The sequence below is a fragment of the Coturnix japonica genome, chromosome 16 (assembly GCF_054131305.1).
Source record: "Coturnix japonica strain WE chromosome 16, WE-NBRP24, whole genome shotgun sequence".
Classification (NCBI taxonomy): domain Eukaryota; kingdom Metazoa; phylum Chordata; class Aves; order Galliformes; family Phasianidae; genus Coturnix; species Coturnix japonica.
In genome coordinates this window covers 2429771-2448319 of record NC_140678.1, presented here as the reverse complement: position 1 = coordinate 2448319, position 18549 = coordinate 2429771, and the positions used below count along the sequence as shown (strand labels likewise).

Genomic DNA, 18549 nt, shown 5'->3' with positions numbered 1-18549 from the left:
CATCCCTCAGCCCCGTGCAGCGCTTTGATGTCAGAGGAGGGAAGAAAAAAGAGAGGGCTGAGGGCTTTGTCTGAGCCTCTTCCTTCACTGCTTTCACTGCGGGGGGAGAGGGGGGCAGTGCTGGCACAGAGGGGGGGGGTGATCCATCCCCGGAGCTGCTGTTACCCCCAGCGGCGTCCTGAGGGAGCTGAGAGCCTCGGGGGGGTGGGGAGAGCAGAGCAGACACCCCATATAACCCCCATCCCAATGGGGGCCACACAAACCGGAGCTGTGAGCCGCCAAAGTCCCGGCAGCATCGCGGAGCTGCGATGTCCCCGCAGATCCTCCCCATCCCCGCGGCCATACATACAACGTCCCCACGGAGCCGTGCCCTTGCCGAGGCCCTTTGAGACCGCAGCATCCCCCCCCCCCCCCTCCCCTAACTCGTCACCCCCCCCCCGCCCGCACCCACACGCCTCCAGCGCCCGGAGAGCAGATGGTTTCCATGGCAAAACACACGATGACGCACTCGCTGCGCTCCCACCCCCTCCCCACGGGGCCGTCAGCCCGAGCTGCAGCGATGGGGGGGGGGGGGGGAATGGAAGGGGGGGGGCACCCAACAGCCGCCCCCGCACACGGGTGTGCGTGGATGCTCGTGACCGCGCACACACCCATGCACGTGCCCGTCCCTCCCATCCCACCCCAAGGTGGGGGGGGGGTCTCACCGCAGCCCCCCCCCTACCCGTGACCGTCCGTTGGGGTCGCAGCGGCGTTTCTCATCTCTTTATTGAAGGAAGACTATTACTAGAATAAAGGCTACATCGTCACGTCGCCTCGTCCCTCGCTGGGGTCGGGTGGGTGTAAAAGGCCGGGGGGGGGGGAGGAGCAGGCACGGCCCCCCCCTTCCCCCAACACACACGGCAAAGGGGCGGCCCCGGGGTGGGGGGCGGTGGGGCCGGAGCGAGGGGTGACCCCGCAGGGATGAGGGGCTGCTGGCGGCAGGGCCCTGCTCCGGCTCAAAGGGGGGGGGGGACAAGCAGGGGGGTCTGGGGGGCGTAGAGCAGAGGGAGGGGGGCAGAGCCACGGGGGTATTGAGGGGAGATGGGGGACCCCGACAGCGTGGTGGTGGGTTTGGGGTGTGTGGGGGGGGCTCTGCGTGTGAGCTCGCCAGGATTGTGCTGGGTCAGGACCTGCGCAGGACCCGATGCTTTGTGCTTGGGCTGGCGGCTCTGCGGGATGGGAAATGGGGGGGGGGCTGAATGGGGAGGGGGCTCCCATCCAAGGAAGGGCACCGTGCAGGAGGGACAGCCCACAGGGGGCTGCTGTGATGGTCACCCGGGGGGTGGCTGCGCCGCTGCCCCACTGCACAGCACACGGGGACCTGGGTGGGCGCCCACAGCCCCCTGTTGGACCCCCCCATCCCATCCCCACGTGTCCGGTTGTGCTGCAGCCTGCACCTGCCCGGCCCCACGACCCCTTCCCACTCCATGTGGATGAGGGTCCCCACGGGTCTGTGTCCCCAAACCCAACGATGGCCGCAGCCCCCCCGCACACACAGGGAGCACACAGGGACAGCCCCGGTGCCGGGGGGTGAGGGGGGGTGCAGGGGGGTACGGGCCAGTCCGGGGCTCTACATGATGCTGCACTTCCCCTTGATTTTGTCTGTCCTCTTCTGCTTGCTGGAGCGCTTCCCATCGATGGTCAGGCTGACGTTCCTTCTCTTCTCCAGGTTGAGCAGCTCTTGGAAAAGCTCCTTCACGTTGTAGTTCATCTTGGCCGAGGTTTCCATGAAGGCGCATTTCCATTCCTTGGCCACGGCCTCCCCTTCCCTGCTCTCCACCTCCCGCTGGGTCTCGTCGCACTTGTTGCCCACCAACATGATGGGGATGCTCTCCACGCTGCCTTTGATCTGCACGATCTGCTGGTAGATGGGCCTCAGCTCCTCCAAGGATTGTTTGCTGGTGACGGAGAACACCAGGATGAAGGCATGGCCTTTGGAGATGGACAGACGTTGCATGGCTGGGAACTGATGGCTGCCGGTGGTGTCGGTGATCTGCAGCGTGCAGACGCTCTTGTCGCAGCTGATCACCTGCCTGTAAGTGTCCTCGATGGTGGGGATGTAGGTGTCTCGGAAGGTCCCCTTGACGAAGCGTAGCACTAACGAGCTCTTCCCGACACCTCCGGCACCGAACACCACCACGCGATAATCGTTGCTCTGCTCCGGCATCGTGGCCCAGCACTGCCAAGGACAGAGCACAGGGGTCACATCATAGAGGGGGCTGCAGGACGGACCCCCAATATCAGCCCTATGCTCACACTACATGCAACAGGGGGGTCCCAAAGTGAGCCCCCCCCCACCCCCCATCACCCTTGTGTTGCCCTTCAGGTTGTGAGCTGCCCACCCTTTGCTATTTTTACCCCCCCCCCCCCCAGTGCTGCAGCCATATGGCTGAGCTACAGCCAACAGCACAGCAGCTGTGGATGGAGCAGCACCAACACGGGGGGGTCACACTGACACCCCCAGCAATGGGAGAGGCACAATGGGGCAGCCCTTGGTCCGGTGTGGGGCTGATGGTACCCACAGCCCTATGGCTGTGCTATGGAGATGGATGTGCTGAGTAAGGAGGGGCCATTTCATGCTCCCAGCTCAGCGCTGTGCCACCGCTCTGCCCTATGGATGGTGTCACACAGTTGGGGGCTCATGGCATAAATGGGTCCCTATGAGGTGTCCCCACACATCTCTGCCCCCCAGCTCAGAGCTTGGGGCCGTGCCATGGGGCTGCCAGGCCGGCAGTGCCACCCTAAAGGTGGTGAGTGGGCACACAGGGATGGCACCCGGTGCTGCTTTGGGGTCAGCTCTGCTCCACTCCTGGCACTCTCATGTGCACATGGGGGGCTGCAGCCCCTTTGTGGGGTCTCATGGGCACCCACTGCCCCACTGTATTGCCTGGTGAGTAGATGGGATGCAGACAGACCCCATCACCACGGTCTCAGTGCCCACAGGTTTGGTTCTATGGCACGGGGGGGGGTGAACACCCCCAAAGCATCTGGAGGCGTTGGAGCCGCACAGGGATGGAGCACAGGCCGTGGTGGCAGAGCAGCATCACCCTGTGCCACCCACTGGCGATGGGGCCGAGGACCACATCCCTACAGCCACACAGCGCCAAGGGGCAGGAGGGGACCCTCCATAGCACCCATGGGTGCTGCAGAGCCCCGTGCAGCCCCGACATGCGCTGAGGATGGCGCTTGAGCCCACACCATCATTGTGAAGGGGGGGGACACACATGCGGGGCTGGGGTCGGAGAGAGACGGGATGGGGCCGGGGGGGGGGGGGTAGGATGGGGGCAGGGCGGGTCGGTCCCGATGCTCCCCCGCCTTTACCCGGGGTCCCCCCCGCCGCCCCCGGCCCCGCTCCCCCCCGCTCGGTCGCATTGCGGTGCCGCCGCCTCACCGTGTGCTGCCCGGGATCCGCCCTTGGCTGCGGGCTGCACCGCGGCGTCAGCGCATGGCCCGGCCCGGCTGGGTTCGGTCCGATCCCGATCCGACAATTACAATCCGTCCGGTTCGGTTCGGTTCTGGCTTCGAAGCGTTGAGGCCGCCGCGGTTGTGCCCGTTGCGATGCGGGGCCGGCGCGGCTCTGCGGGGCTCAGCTCGGTGCGGTGCGGCCGCCGCAGAACCGATCCCGCCCCACCGCCGGCCCCGCCCGCCGCGCCCGCCCCACCCGTGGGGGACAACGGACCCCCCGGACCAGCCCCGAGCGGCGGAGGAACCGGAGGGGACGGACGGACAGACGGACGGGGGTTGGATGGGACACGAGTCCCATACGGAGACGGGGACGCACCGCTACGGGGCTGCGGGGTAAATAGATGGACATAGAGGGATGCTCGGGGGGGGGCTGAGCTTCGGAACCGCTGCGGCCCATTCGAGGGTATCGGACCACGCTTTGACACCGGCACAGAACCGTAGAGCTCCATTCTCCCTCCAAATCAGCCGCAATTAACGCTGCTATTAATAGGGACAACCACGGCAGCACCCGCACAGCAGCGCAGGGCTGAAGGCAGAGCCCCTTTGGGTGCATTGGGGACGAGCTGACGGCACTTACAGCCCCCCCCATCCCTTTCCTTCCCCTCCCCTGCCCCCCCCGCAGCGCAATGAGCCGTTCGGGTGCCGCTCGTTGCAGGGGATGAATGAGTTCCCCCTCGTCGTTTGGATTGCGGCTCCTCCTCCGTTCATTCATCGGCAGCTCCCCGCGATGCCGGGCGCTGCGGGGGCTTCTTAGGAACATACACAGCACAGAGCGGGGACTCGTTGGAAGGGCTTCATCCTTCCCCAGCACATAGATCAGAGCATCGGACTTCAATGCAAAGCAACACGGGGACCCCCATAGACCAGAGTATCAGCCCCCAATACAAAGCAACACGGGGACCCCCATATATCCGAATATCAGGTCTCAATGCAAAGCACCATGGGGACCCCCATAGACCAGAGTATCAGCCCCCAGTACAAAGCACCCCAGGGACCCCCATATATCAGAGCATCAGCCCTCAATGCAAAGCAACACAGGGACCCTCCAACAGCCCCATATATAAGAGCATCAGCCCCCAATGCAAAGCAACACGGGGACCCCCATATATCTGAATATCAGGTCTCAATGCAAAACACCCCATGGACCCCCATATATCAGAGCATCAGCCCTCAATGCAAAGCAACACAGGGACCCCCAGCACCCCCATATATCAGAGCATCAGCCCTTAATGAAAAGCAATACAGGGATCCCCATATATCAGAGCATCAGCCTCAATGCAAAGCACCACAGGGACCCCCATATATCAGAGTATCAGCCCCCAATGCAAAGCAACATGGGGACCCCCAGCACCCCCATATATAACAGCATCAGCCCTTAATGGAAAGCACCCCGGGGACCCCCATAGACCAGAGCATCAGCTCTCAATGCAAAGCACCCCAGGGACCCCCAACACCCCATAGCCAACTGAGTGGGGAAATACCCAAACACAGCCCTGATTGGGGGGTAAAATAACACACATGGATCCACTGCATGGAGACAAACAGATTCTCATCAGGCCCTGCTGATCTGTGCCAGCTCAGGCCTCAAATAAAGCTCCCCTCCTCCCTTCTTTTTTTTGCCACTCCAGGTTTTTTTTTTTCCAAGCAAGATTAATTGACTTTAGTGCACGGCAGCAATTAAAACACCGAGCTGCCTGGCCCTGTTGGATGATGATCCTCATCAGCCTCCATATGCTGCAGCTGTGCCAACCGCTGCTCCAAGATGCTGCCTGGCGCTCTCCTCCCCATCCCTCTTGCTGCTCAGCTCATTGCAGCACGGCTCTGCTTTCTCTGTGTCGTTATAATTCCATCTCAGCACATCCAGGAGCTCTGCTTTGCCCTGGGGGGAGCTGCTGCATAACTGATGGGCATGGAGGATGAATGCACAGCCCTTAGGAAAGCATTTGCATTGGGAACAGGAGGGTGAACACAGTGGGTCACAAGGGACCGTGATGTGCTGAGCCCTGGGGATGCAACAAACTGCTTTGGCTTTACCCTACAGCTCATAAAGCCTTGGGGAAGGGATGTGGCTGAAAGCACCAGCGATATAAACCTGGAGAGCATCAGTAGGGCCCAGTATATGCAGAGCCCACCTCACTGCTGCGGCTCCAATGTGGGTGTTTGACCTGAAATATCATCACTGCCACCCATCTCTTGTGATACAATGGACCCTGGGGCTGCAGGGGTGCAACCTTGGGAGGGTTTTCAAGCTGGATGTGAATGCAGAGCTGAGGTTTTGCTATAGGGAATGCACAAGACGTGGTTGAGGTGGGGAGGGATGGTACAGCCCGGCCTCGTTCCTTCATTAATCACTGAGCAAAGAAAGCTCCATTTGTGGGTTAAAATGGAGCTCGGTGCTGCAGCAGCAGCCCCAGAAGGGATGGTATTTTTGGCAGCTCTTACAGCCAGGTTTTACTCAAAACTAAGCTAACAAAAGCAGCTTAGTGCAGCTGTGCCATCCGCCAGCGCACCTGCCTCTGCCTGAGCTTCTCTCTCAGCTTCTCACCTCCTCAGAGCCCTGAGCACCAAGGGAAGAACCTGCAGCCAAACACAGCGCAGGGGGGTGGGGAGGAGACCCATAGGGAATGAGATGCGTGCTGAGCTGCTGGGACAGGACCTTACAGCACCTCCATTGGGGCACTGCACGTCCTTCATTAACTCTGAGCACGCAGACGTTCTCCTTTGGGTCAGTGCTGTGATAGCAGCAGGCTGTGATGTCTGTGATGTCTGGCTTTGCTGCTGAGCTCCGCTATCCCCCCTTGGGGGTGGCTGTATGGGGGAGGAGATGAGCTTTGCTTCCCACCTCACCACTTAAGGAAAACCAGCCCAGCCAGCGCCGCGTAGCCCAGCAACAGGAAGAGAACCTTCAGCAGACGATTGCTCTTCTCCTCCAGCTCCTTGGCCAGGATCTCAAAGAAGGTGATGAATAAGAAAGTGCCCCCCGCGACACCTTGAAGGAGCAGAGAAGTAATGTTGCCAGCTGGGCTCTGCGTGCTCTCGATCCCCATCCCGATGCTGATGCCCAATGGGATCATCAGGCTCACCGTCACCGCCAGCTTGGCAGCATCCTTCAGTGGCAGAGATGCCTTGGCCATGCTGATGCCCAACGCCACGGCCACCAGAGTCTCGTGGATGGCGACACCCAGGAACAAGCTCAGCACTCTGCCTCCTTCCTCCTGCAAGCCCAGGGCCAGGCCCTCAAAGATGGAGTGAGTGCATAAAGCAAACACAAGGCTGACCAGGCGCAGGGGGCTGGAACGGGACAGCTCGTGGATGTTTAAGCTGTGGGAGTGTCTGCTGTGCTCAGCATACAGAGTGTTCCCCCTTGATGGTGCAATGAAAGGACTTTCATATTCAGAGTCGCTCCCGACATCAGAACCGGCGTTGAAGGTTTCTAAGTCAATAAAGGAGGGTTTTTCCTTTTGGAAGGTCAAAACCAGCTGCTCCACAAACACTGTCATGAAGAAGCCAAGCATCATGATGGTCTCAGCCACCGGGTAGTCCGTGGTCACGTTTCCCTGCTTAAGGACTTCATCAAGCTGGAATAAAGCACACAACCAGGGGGCTCAGATGCCTTTTGCCCTCTGCAGGCACATACAGCATCATCAGGAACCTCACAGGGCTTCCTACAAAACTCCTTTAGGGAGGAAAGCCTCTAATAGCCAATACAGGGGGAAGCTTGGCTCTGTAACAGTAAAATGTTCCTGCTGTGCTCACACAGCTCCAGAGGGAGATTAAAGTGGTCCAGGCTGCTTTAAAGCCCTCACGTTCAGACCTCAGTGTGAGACAGGGAACCTATCAGCCTCACAGAGCACAGTGGCCATATGAAAGAGTTTTAAACACAGGCTTGGGGTCAGGAGTTTGAGCCTAATGCCACAGGTGATGCTCAGCCTCCTCCTGCACCAAACAAGTCTAGTTTTCCAACCAACTGAATGGGGTTTGGGGGCTTACTGGGTCACTCTGGTTAGAGACAGACCCTACACCTCTATGTCCATAGAGGAGGAGGTTAGCTGAGTTCCCCATAGGGCTCATATAAGTGGTTACCTTTCCTCTCACAGCAGGCAGCAGGGCATTGAAGCAGGTGGCCAGGAAGACCCCTCCTCCAAAGGAATTGCAGAGGGTGATGACCTTCTTGGAGCGATGAGCCTTCTCATAATCTGCCTGGATGATTTTGACGGGGAGGAGGGAGCCGGCCAGCATCAGGATGCAGATGCCCAGCAGACACAGCACTTTGGCAGCCACGATCTTCATGGTGCTGCCCTGCAGCAGCTCTCAGAGCGGGCGCATCAGCAAGGGAAAGCACAGGGAAAGGTTGTAGCTGTGGACAGGAGAGAGGAGATTTCCTTTGTATTTAGTGTGTAAAAGAGCACCCTGCACCCCAACCTGTGCAGGGCTGACCTCAGCTCTGCCTTTGCTCTGGAAGAGACCACATAGAACTGAACTGCAGCAAAAGCAGGAACTCCAAAACCTTGTGAGAGCCAAACTGGGCTGCACAGAACAGGCACAGCCTCAGTTGGTGGAGGTTTAAAACCACTCAGTCTTGCAATAAGATCCACCTGGGCTCAAAGGATCAAGTCATTGCTTTTAACCACAAGGAATGAGTAAAGGCTCGAGCTGGCAGCTCTCGGTTTCATTGAGGAATGGAGTTCAAGATCCCATTTCAACACCCACGTGGGGCTTTGGGGGGTAAAATAGGTAAAATAATTGGATAGCTGCCTATCGGACCATCAGATTAATTTCAAAACCAAAGATTCCTGTGGGTAAAACCTCCTTTGAGGGCTGATGGGATGAATCACTACAACCCCTCCTGTGCAGCAGGCTGCTGTACACGGTGATTGTGTTATCAAGTAAGTTGGGATTGATGGATGCTCTGAGTGATGAGGGAGTTTAAAACCCTCTTTTCAAGTTGAAGCTCAGCCTACACAGGAGCAAAGAGAGGTCACAGCAGTTTGGCTGCAGCAGGGCTGGCTCTCAGCTGGGTGTCTGTGCGAAGTGATGTCCATCAGCAGCAGCAGATGACACTGATGGACTCACCCTATGAACCCAGCTGGGCACATCCTGACATGAGGGCTGAGGCTGTCACTGCTGCTGATGGGCAGAGATGCTGCCTCTGGGCCCTCCAGTGCCTGTCAGCACATTGCTGACACAGCCAACAAGCCAGGCTGCCTTTGCAATGCACACACTGCGGTTTCAGCATCAACAGAACAAGGGGATAACCTTGCATAGCGATGGCATGTTGTCACACCGGGCTTCTCAAGTCTTGAATCCAATGTTAGTGACAACGCATTGGGATTGTACAGAGAAGAGCTCGTGGCTCTGGATGTGAAGGTACCAGGCAGCTCCTGGGATAGGAGCAAAGAGCACTGAGGGTGTTCCAGCATCTGAGACATTTGTATTTAACCCAGCCCCAGCAATGAGCCTCAATGCTGATGGCAGCGCTGGAGCAGCCCTATGTGCCCTGTGACCTCTGAGGAAAGCAGCTTAGTGAACAAGGGCTGGAAATACCTCCTGCTCTTCTCAGCCCGCAGCAGTTGATGCCTCTGACACCTGGATATATTGGCAGCACAGAAACCTCTGTAACAAAGAATGAATGTGGGATAGGCACTGTGTGGCTTTAGTGGGCAGGGGAGGCAGGCCGGGCCTCCAGTCCCTGCTCTGAATGCCCCCAAAGCCTGCAGAGAGCACACGGGGAGCCCACAGGGGGAGCAGGGGGCTGTGATGGGGTCTGTATGGACAACCCTGGGGAGGTGGGGGGAGAATGGGGTGTCCAATGGCCCCGTGCACAGGGCCACAGCTTGAGCCTCCCCCCTCAACTGTAGGGCAGCCCCACAGGCCCCATGTCCCACTACAGGTCCCATATCCCACCACAGAGGGCCCATAACCCCCCACAGAGGCCCCATAACCCACCACAGAGGGCCCATAACCCCCCACAGAGGCCCCATAACCCACCACAGAGGCCCCATAACCAACCAGAGGCCCCATAACTCCCCACACAGGCCCCACGACCCCCCACAGTGGCCCCATATGCCACTACAGAGACCCCAAATCCCACCACAGAGACCCCATATCCCCCCACAGAGGCCCCATAACCCCCCACAGGCCTCAGGCCCCACCACAGCCCCCCCTCACCCCCAGTTCCCCACTAACAGCCCTCAACTCGCTGTTATCTCAATAGAGACCCCCCTCGGACCGTCCCATCCCCCCCAGAGCCGGCTCCGACCCCTTCAGGACCGACCCCCGTTCCCCCCCCATCCCCCCCATCCCCAACGCCCCCCACTCACTCTCCGTTCCCCTCCTTCGCCCCGTCCTGCCTGCCCCCGCGCAGCGCCCGCCCCCTCAGGCGTGCGGCGCACTCCTATTGGCTGAGATGATAATCACAAGCTCCCATTGGCTGAGGTAGACATCAATCAGCCCGCCCACTCCCCGTTAGGGGGGTGTGCAGCAGAATGGAGTCCGCCGGAAACACGCAGCGCGACGGAAGGTTCCGGGTTGCTCCATTGGCAGCGCTGTCCGCTGTGCTGATGGAGCCGGATAGTTCAATCACTGCGATAAGAAGGGGATAGATAGCAAAGAGTGTCCAAATAGTTTATTTTTCACGAGTTTACATGAACCACAGATTAAATTTACGGAGCATGTACAGATCTGTTGGTTTCCCTTGATATTCAACATACCTGCTCATCCGTACCACCAGGTCTCCTATATCTCCCATTCAATCCTCAGCCATCCAGCTGCCCCCCATGCCCAGCAATAGGGCCCCATACATTAGAAAACCCTTTAATACAGCCCTATAGCTGATCCCAAAGCCTCCATCCCCATCCAGGATGCTGTGGGAGGTGGGAAGCTGCAGGTATCCAGCATAAAGAACCTCCTCCATCCTCCCACATTGAACCAGCAGCCCTTTCCTTCTCTATTTCCATGTATTTCCTTCTATATCCAAGGAGCATTTGGATTCCTTCTGCTTGTTATTCCATCCTTCCTTCTCTTTACTCCTATTATCAACTGGGTTGGTTACTTACATGCATCAAAAAGCAAAAGAGAAACCTTTTAAACACCGAAAACATGATATCTTTCCTTAATGTCCACCCGACTAGTTCACAGATTGGCTCATTCCAACACTAATTACTATTAACACTAAATGAGTTCTTGTCAAGGTTGGGGATGGACCCCAAGAGGTGTAACTGGAAACGTTCGTTCTACCTCATCAATCCCAACCCATCCAATATAATGATGGGAACCTTAGAGAGGCAGCCATTGGATCCTATGTGTGTGAACAACACAACGTTGCTACAGACCTGAATGAGTAACATCAAGAGAAAGCCTGTCCTTGGAGGTAAGAAGATCCAGTGGTCTCCAACGTCACTGTCTTGTAAGTGGCAGGAAGATGGAGGGGAAGCAGGATGGAGGTGGGACTCCAACACTTCTTTGAAGTGTAGGCAGGAAAGCAAAGGTGTCCTGTAGTGAAGAGCTCATCGTTCTTCAAAAAGGGGTTAAAAAATGCCCTCCAACGTAGCAAAGACCATAGAAATGTAACAGCGTCGTGAATGACTGAGTCTCTTTAGAAAGACTGTTTGGTGCTGGTTTGGTGTTTGCTGGATCTTCCAGAAGAAAACTTAATGGGAAAGGTGGAGAGGGAGGAGCAGGACGAAGACTGGGGGAAGAAAAGTGTGAAGCTGGTCTTGAACATGCAGGTCATAGGAAGGATTTTGTGTTGGGGTGGGTTTGTTTTATCCCCCCCCTCCCCTCTCTCCCCTTCTTGGACACTTCCAATTCAAATGGCACCACGCACATGGCTTCCAGTTTGTAAAGCAAAGAAGGTGAATCCCACGGACTGCACTGCAGAGACAGGAAGAGAAGACATTTGTGAATTGAGTTTATGAGTAAAGACAGCAACCCCAATTCAACATCAGAGACCTATAACATCAGCAGCCCCCTTTAACTGCTAACACCATTCATCTGCCAGTCACAAAGCATGAGGGAGGTCTATTCAAAGCTCTGCGGAGCTGAGCCTTGCGTCTCCCCAAGGCACAGCAGCAGCAGAGAGCTCAGTCTGTATGGAGGGGAAGAGACACTGAGCTGCTAAGTGAAGGCACGAGGCAGATATTGCAGCACAACACTGAGATCCTCCCCGCAGCCTCACCTGTAATGCTCATTCCTGCTGATCTTCATTGCTGGCACTTGGAGTTCGACTCCTGATCTGGCTTCGTAGCTGTTCTATTAGTTCAGGATTCTGTTGTTGCATCTGCTGAGCAAACTGCTGGCCCCTGCAGGAGAACAAGCTACAGTTACTGTGTCCTCACACACCCATAGGGCTATGGAATTCATCCCAGGTGACTGCCAGAACCCTGCTCTAACAAGCAGTTCACGTTACAGTGCAGCTTTACTCAACCCTTAACTGAAGTTTTTACTTTTGATCACAATATCTGTAAGTCTGTTTAGTGATTAAGGTCATGGAGAAGAGCCAGCTCTTTACTCACGCTTGTATGAGGCTGGCAAGGTCATTTGTGGAGGGGCTGGTGCCTGCTGCTCCCATGGGGTTATGGCCACCAGAAATCATCCCAGACATGCTGTGGAAAGAAGAGTCATTGCTCAGAGTAGAAAAACACACCCAAATCTTTTTTGTTTGATACTAAAAGGGGAAAAGAAGAGCAATTGTATCATTAAACTGCATGATATGCAGAAGTATTTATAACAGCTTCTTACTGTACTGACAAATATTCCTCTCTCCTTGGTGTTATGCTTAATTATTACACTGCTCCTCCTCACACAAGGTATTTGATAGCTCTGCACCAAATGAGGTTTACTGACAGCCTCAACATTGACTCATGGCTATCAGTGCAGGGTCTGCAAAGCCCCTTCAAGTCTTCAGGCTGCACCTGGCACAGAACCTCAGCTGACAACAGGAGTGGAAGGAGCAGGCAGAAGCAAATGGAAATGGTGGCAGATGTTTGGCTTTGTAGCAGGGCTGCCTCATACAGTAAGGCTGAGCTCCAGAAGGGCTCCACCGACTGCCTGAGCTCTGAAGGGACAGACTGGAAAGGCTTTATTCACTTCATGGTTTTATATTGTCTCAGCTTTCGGACAGATGTGAATTGATCCCCATAACTCTGCATTACAAGGAATCGAGATATTCTAACAGAGGGTGAGATGCCTCCTATTGAGGTTCCTCTTCAACACAGCCCAGAGTACTCAAAACACACACTGGTTCATGGCTGCTTTAAGGGCTGCCTTCCACATTTCTGGTTCCAGCACCCACCCCCCTCCCACCACAGCCTCAAAGGAGTGACTCAAAGAGGAAAGAGAATGCGGGATCAAACTTACAGCTGTTGTACTTGTGGATTGTTCATTAGGTTAGATGCCTATTTAAAGAGGGGAAGAAAAAAAATGACACCCTATTTAGTCAGAAATGCCTGGGTAGATATGCAGATGTTGTGCCATTCAACTAGGAACAAAGCGAAGGCAGAAATACTTGGAAACAGATCAATAGGACAAAAATAGCAAAGAGAAGCACAGTGCAACACACAAGACAAGGCTGGTAATGCAGAACAGGCACCCTTTCCACACCCAGCACGTCACAAGGAGCAGCCTGTGAATAAGTCACTGGCTCTTTATTTGACTTGGGTGCAAAATACAAGCACAGCTTCCTTGCAGCAACACCAAGAAATGACAGCAAAGCTGCTCATGAGACACAGGAACACCCCACTCCACGTCCCAAAACGTTTCATCTTTAATGGATAAATGCACAGACTGAGTACAGCCTGGCTGTGATCTGTGCCCGCATTTACCATACTCATGAAGCCAGGGTTGTTCAGCAAGCCAGCTAAATCGAATCCTCCGGGACCTCCGGTCTGTAAGAATAAAGACACCACACGTGGGTGGTGACATCCTCTCACTTTCTGATGCAATAAACAGCACGCTGCAATGAATGGTACCTCAATGCTCCCAATGTTATCAGAAGCTGGTCTTTAAAGCATGACAAAGGGCAGGATGGGGATCAGCTCACTCAGGGAGGCAAAGGGCACATGCTGATAGCAATGATGGCATCACACGCATTGTTGCACCAGCCCAGCCGTGCTAGTGACGTCCTACCCCAACCCACCACACCTGCCAAGTCAAACACACCCACCTGCCCACCTCTGTGCTACAGGAGGCTCTAAAAGGCAGAAATCCCCTTTAAGATACTAAAATAGTGTTACAAAAAGCTCCTTCTAACCAGCCTCACTTCCCAGCCCAAGATGACTGCGTGCCGGCACAGCACACAAGTTGCTCTCTCTGGGTTTTTTATTATGGGGGTCACAGCAGCACTCATTAATCATCCCCCCTCCATCTATCTGCATGCAAGAGCTGTATTCTAAACACAACCGAGCTCCTGCCAGCACCTGCAGCAGCACAGTAAAGAAATCTCCATTCAATCTCATCCACACTTAAGCATTGATTTCAGCACTTACCGGACTGGGAGTCTCCTTCATTTTCTGTTCAGCTATTTTAAGGTTGGATTTATACGTGTCGTTGTCTGGATCGAGCTCCAGAGCTTTTTTGTAGTAGACAACAGCTTCTGTGTGTTTATTTAAACTGGAGAGAGCCAAGCTATTAAAGGGGAAAGAAAAGAAAGTCAAAGAGGGAGATAAGCACTCGCAGCCTTCCTCCACCCCCAGCAGAGGTGAAACACCAGGTATTTCTACACGGCATTCCAGGGTAGAACATTGCTGATAGTGTAATTACCACAAAGCACTTTGAGACTACAATTCTGGCACAAAAACCTGCTCTCGTACTTACCCCATTCTGCCGTAAGCTTTGCTGTAGTTTGGATCGATGCCTATTGCTCTTTCGCAGTCTCTGACTGCTCCAGCATAATTTCCTAATTTACTGTACGCAGCAGCTCTGGAGAGAAGAAGAAAAGATGGGCAGAAAACACTTATCAGCTTGAATGTGCTGATCAAGGTCACCTCTGCTCCCTCTCTGCAGCCTCCTGCTCTAAAGGGAAAGTCAAAGTGTGAACTTGACATAAATCCAGGCTGTGCCTACATGAGCAGGTCGCTATCCAAACACTCAGCTTTCACCTTCTAGTCCTACTGCAAACAGATCTGAGCTCTTGCTCCTCCTTACAGGCATTCCAAGAGGAAGGAAGCAGGAAAACATCCCATCCCTGGCTCAGCCTGATCTCTCAGCCTCCGTTACATCTCCATTTCTGAGCCATAAGGACCCCCTCTCCCATTTTCCCATACCCTCCACATAAGGTTCTTGATAGCAGGCCTTCAGTTTGCCTCACTTTACTCCTGTGTTTTTGTTTTTCAACAAGGCCTTTCAAATCCCAGCCCTCTGTTTTACTTAAAGAGTTAATTGTATGAAAGCAGGCGGCGTCCCTTGGAACCCTTTTATCTCTCTTAAAAATGCTGAAGAGTTTGTTTCCACACCCACATCCTATTGAGAAGTGCCAGGGCATGGAGCTGCCAAGAGCAAGTCATTGAGCTAAAGAAAAAACAAAAGCAAAAGCACCACATAGAGCAAGCAATGGAACAAGTGGCCTACAACACTTTAAAAGGTGGATTTTGAGCTTGAAGTAAGGGCCAAAACCACTGGTGTGCAAGGGAAGAAAGAAGCAGTACCTGTTGCAAAAATACACAGCGTTGGATGGATTTAACTCAATTGCTTTCCCATAGAAAGAAACAGCAGCTTCAAAGTTCTCTGCCTTCATCTGTTCGTTTCCTAAAGAAATGGAGAAGAGGTTGATTAAGTTAAAAATCAAGGCAAACAAAAGCAACAGGCCTGGATCTCTGCTGTTCTTAAGAATAAAAAGAGAAGCCAAGAGCTTGCATCTGTTCCTGATCTATCAAACTGTGTGCGAGTGTGAGGCATGTTCAGTAGTGCTGCAAGAGATCCATATCTCAGCCATTTCAGGTTACTTGTCAGCCTTTCAGATGGGATCCTGCAAGCTCCCTCAGCGTCCCCAGCTGCTCTCCCATCTCAGGCACAGCAGAGGCCTCCCCAGAGCTACTCTGTGCTCTGGAAATCAACGCAGTGCATTTACTTGCTGAAAGCTCCCTGCTGTACGTCAGCACTACTCGTGCTGTCTTGCATGGCAGAGAAAAGGCAGCACGCAGAGGAGAGCACAACGGGAAAGATGCCACATCTACACAGCATGGGCCTTTGGAATGCTAAAGAAAATGCTGATCCAGCTGTCTACATGAGTTCTGTGGCAGCTAAATAACACCAACCTACACACGAGCAGAGAAACAAGCAGAAACAAAAGGTGGACCCCATGCATGCACTCCCCAGGTGCTGAGTGAATTAAGTCTTCCTCCCTATTGCCAATTAAACCTCATTAAACCCCGGCTCTAGAGGAAGCTACCTTCAGTCTTCAGCCTTTCAGCTTCAGCTATGTCATCTTCAGAGGGGGTGACTGGCTCCGAGTTTGCTCTGATGTGTTCAGGCTCCTTACAAGGAAAGAGAGAACGCTGTGCTGAGATAAGGACTCCCACAGAGAAGTTCCACACCTCCCCCTTCCCCAAGCAATTCAAGCCCCAAACATTTCACTCCCACACGCCTCCAGGGGGGCAGCAGTGTTGCAGAAACCTCATCGCTTTGGCTGCTCACATTGAAACTCAGCACATATTTAGGCAATTTTCTCACCTTTCCTGCAGCAGCTTCAAATATTTCAGGGAGAGTCCGTGACACTGCAAGGCCTTGGTCTTCCAGGGAGACTCCAAATGCTGTTTCCAGGCACTGGATGGCCACTGGGCATAATGAATCAGGTCATTAGCTCATCCCATTCTAATTACTTAGCTTTCTTCCACGACACTTGATTTCTTACAGTTACCCTTAGAGCTGGGCAAACACTGATGTTGGAAAAGAAGTGCCTGGGAAGCATCAGTCACAAGTCCCACCCCCCCATAAACCCAAGCAGCTTCAGAGCAGGTGGACATGAACAGAACAAGGGCTTTACTGGCAACTCCCAAAGCTCAGAGCAAGGAGAAACATGCTTCAGAAAGCACAGGAAACAAGCAACCTGCCATCAGGAGGCTGCTCTGATCCACGCTGTGGCCAACCTGCCATCAGGATGCTGCTCTGATCCATGCTGTGGCCAACCTGCCATTAGGAGGCTGCCCTGTGGCCATCCAAAGGTCCACATTGCAGCTCCTCCTACACCAGGTCAGAATCCCATCCCCAGCAAAGACAGAGGGGAACCCAGCAATAACACTCTTGTATCATTCTTTACAATCCAGAAACACCAGAAAGAAGCTGCTCGTGTCCAGCCAACACACTATCCCTGATCTCTCTGTTCCTGCCTCATTCAGAAATATAACCACCACATTCTGCAGGCAATGGGACAAACAAACAGGCCAAACACTAAAGCATAAGCTCCTTAGGGAGATCTTTTAAGATCAGTGTGCTCTCATTACCAGGGATGCCCCCCCCTGCAAAAGCTTGTATGAATGCTTCACGGTGTGATGTGGGAAAGCACTTTGATAGCAGGCTCTAAGTATAAATCATTTCCGTACTGCCACAGAGTTCTTATTATACACTGTGTTATAAAGCTCTCCGTTCAACCTAATGGAAGATAAAAAGTTTTAAGTCTCAAACCCGGGGTCAGGGAGGCTTTTGATCCCAGGTATATCTGTTCCTCAAGCTAATCTACTTTTGAAAGAGGTAACAAGGAATCAGATAAGCAATCGGCATCTCTAATTCCCTGGATATCTGCCCAAGAAGAAAAACCTCATTCAAACCTTGGGAAGGGCTGGATGTTAGAAACAGCCCAGGCAAGTTATAAGGTAAAGAATAACAGCCAAATGTTCAAGTTGCTCCATGAGCTGGGCTGACAGACCCAGACACATAAGAGTGTATATATATATATATATAAGAGTATATGGTCACCTACCTTCCAAACTCTCCTGAGCATCTGGAGAAAGCCCCCCGTTCTGTAGCTGGTCATGTAAGAACTGGATGATGGAGTATGCAAGGCGCTTCTGGTCTGCCATTCTGAGAGGGTGAGATCTGTTGGGACTTCTCCTAGCTTAAAAGAAGAGTAACTGGAGAGAAAGAAGTTATATGACCTAAAGGGCAGGGAGTTAAAGGTCTCTTCTGCTGTTCTCTCCCTATATGAAAGGCCTCAAGAGCCTGTATTAATCTTATTACTCTAATAACAGCCCCCTTGTCCCAGCAAGCACACAGTGCTGCCCTGCCCCACACAGCCCCCAGCAATAGAATAACACGGAAGGTTTTAAAGTACATAGGAATGTCTCAAACCAACTCAGCACTGAGGAAACCCAGAGCCCTCCTCTTGTTAAACTAAACCGGGTTATAAGCCAAAGCCAAAGGGACAGCACATTAAACGCTGCCCCCAATGGAGACCCCCACACAGGGCCGACCCTACGGGCTCAAGGCCTACACAGCAAGGGAGCCACACACAGGCCCTGGGGCACGGCCTACACCGGACCCCAAGGGGAAATGGATCCTCCTGCATGGAAGCAGGCCTGGGCCGCTATACAGCCCGGTTATACAGCCCAGCTCCCCGGCCAGGCCCCACATAGGCCCCATACAGGCCCCATATAGGCCCCATATAGGTCCCATGTAGGCCCCATACAGGCCTAGGCCCGACCCCGCCCCTCCCCGCTCACCGGGCACCGCGACGCTCCCCTCAGCCAGAGCGGGCGCACCACTGCGCATGCGCCAAACCCACCGGCCGCGCATGCGTGCTGCCATGAAGGGACCGCGCAGGCTCAACGCGCATGCGCAGCACCCAGGCCCCCGCCCACCGCCGCCATGACAGCCACGGGGAGGTGCGGAGCGCTCTGCGCATGCGCTCTGCTAGTCCTCCGATGTGCCGGAAGTGCGGCTGCGGCTCCTCCTCGTTAACCATAGAGACGGCGGGCGGTGTGTCGCCATAGAAACGGGGCAGTGCGGCCTACCGGGTTGGGTGGCTTCTCTACCGGCGGTGCGACGGTACACAGGGTTATGAACGAGGCGGAGATGGCGATGGAGCCGCTCTGCTTTCTCCAGGCTGAGCTGAAG

The 18549-nt window shown here is 54.5% G+C and overlaps 3 protein-coding genes across 5 annotated transcripts; all 3 read right to left on the bottom strand.

Annotated features, from left to right (window-relative positions):
• Positions 1-747: 747 nt before the first annotated feature.
• DIRAS1 (DIRAS family GTPase 1) lies at positions 748-3698 on the bottom strand. Its single transcript, XM_015886383.3, has 2 exons — positions 3431-3698; positions 748-2218 (listed from the first exon to the last, which is right to left on the bottom strand). Exon 2 carries the CDS (start codon positions 2204-2206, stop codon positions 1610-1612), a length of 597 nt encoding a protein of 198 aa, XP_015741869.2. The 5' UTR covers positions 2207-2218; positions 3431-3698; the 3' UTR covers positions 748-1609.
• Positions 3699-5036: 1338 nt separating this feature from the next.
• Positions 5037-9869, bottom strand: SLC39A3 (solute carrier family 39 member 3). 2 transcript variants are annotated; one of them, XM_015886348.3, is made up of 4 exons: positions 9825-9869; positions 9049-9117; positions 7588-7861; positions 5037-7082 (listed from the first exon to the last, which is right to left on the bottom strand). In XM_015886348.3, the coding sequence occupies exons 3-4, from the start codon at positions 7792-7794 to the stop codon at positions 6348-6350; spliced, it is 942 nt and encodes a 313-aa protein (XP_015741834.2). In that variant the 5' UTR covers positions 7795-7861; positions 9049-9117; positions 9825-9869; the 3' UTR covers positions 5037-6347. The 2 variants fall into 2 exon arrangements, with proteins under 2 accessions (XP_015741834.2, XP_015741836.2); XM_015886350.3 differs by lacking the exon at positions 9049-9117.
• A 245-nt stretch (positions 9870-10114) lies between these two features.
• SGTA (small glutamine rich tetratricopeptide repeat co-chaperone alpha) lies at positions 10115-18204 on the bottom strand. Of its 2 annotated transcripts, none has more exons than XM_085517742.1 (12): positions 18156-18204; positions 16627-17567; positions 16171-16586; positions 15890-15974; positions 15147-15246; positions 14317-14421; positions 13989-14127; positions 13326-13388; positions 12862-12899; positions 12018-12107; positions 11681-11804; positions 10115-11376 (listed from the first exon to the last, which is right to left on the bottom strand). In XM_085517742.1, the coding sequence occupies exons 5-11, from the start codon at positions 15233-15235 to the stop codon at positions 11690-11692; spliced, it is 639 nt and encodes a 212-aa protein (XP_085373868.1). In that variant the 5' UTR covers positions 15236-15246; positions 15890-15974; positions 16171-16586; positions 16627-17567; positions 18156-18204; the 3' UTR covers positions 10115-11376; positions 11681-11689. The 2 variants fall into 2 exon arrangements, with proteins under 2 accessions (XP_085373868.1, XP_015741839.1); XM_015886353.3 differs by having other exon boundaries at positions 16171-16274; positions 17417-17567.
• Positions 18205-18549: the final 345 nt, after the last annotated feature.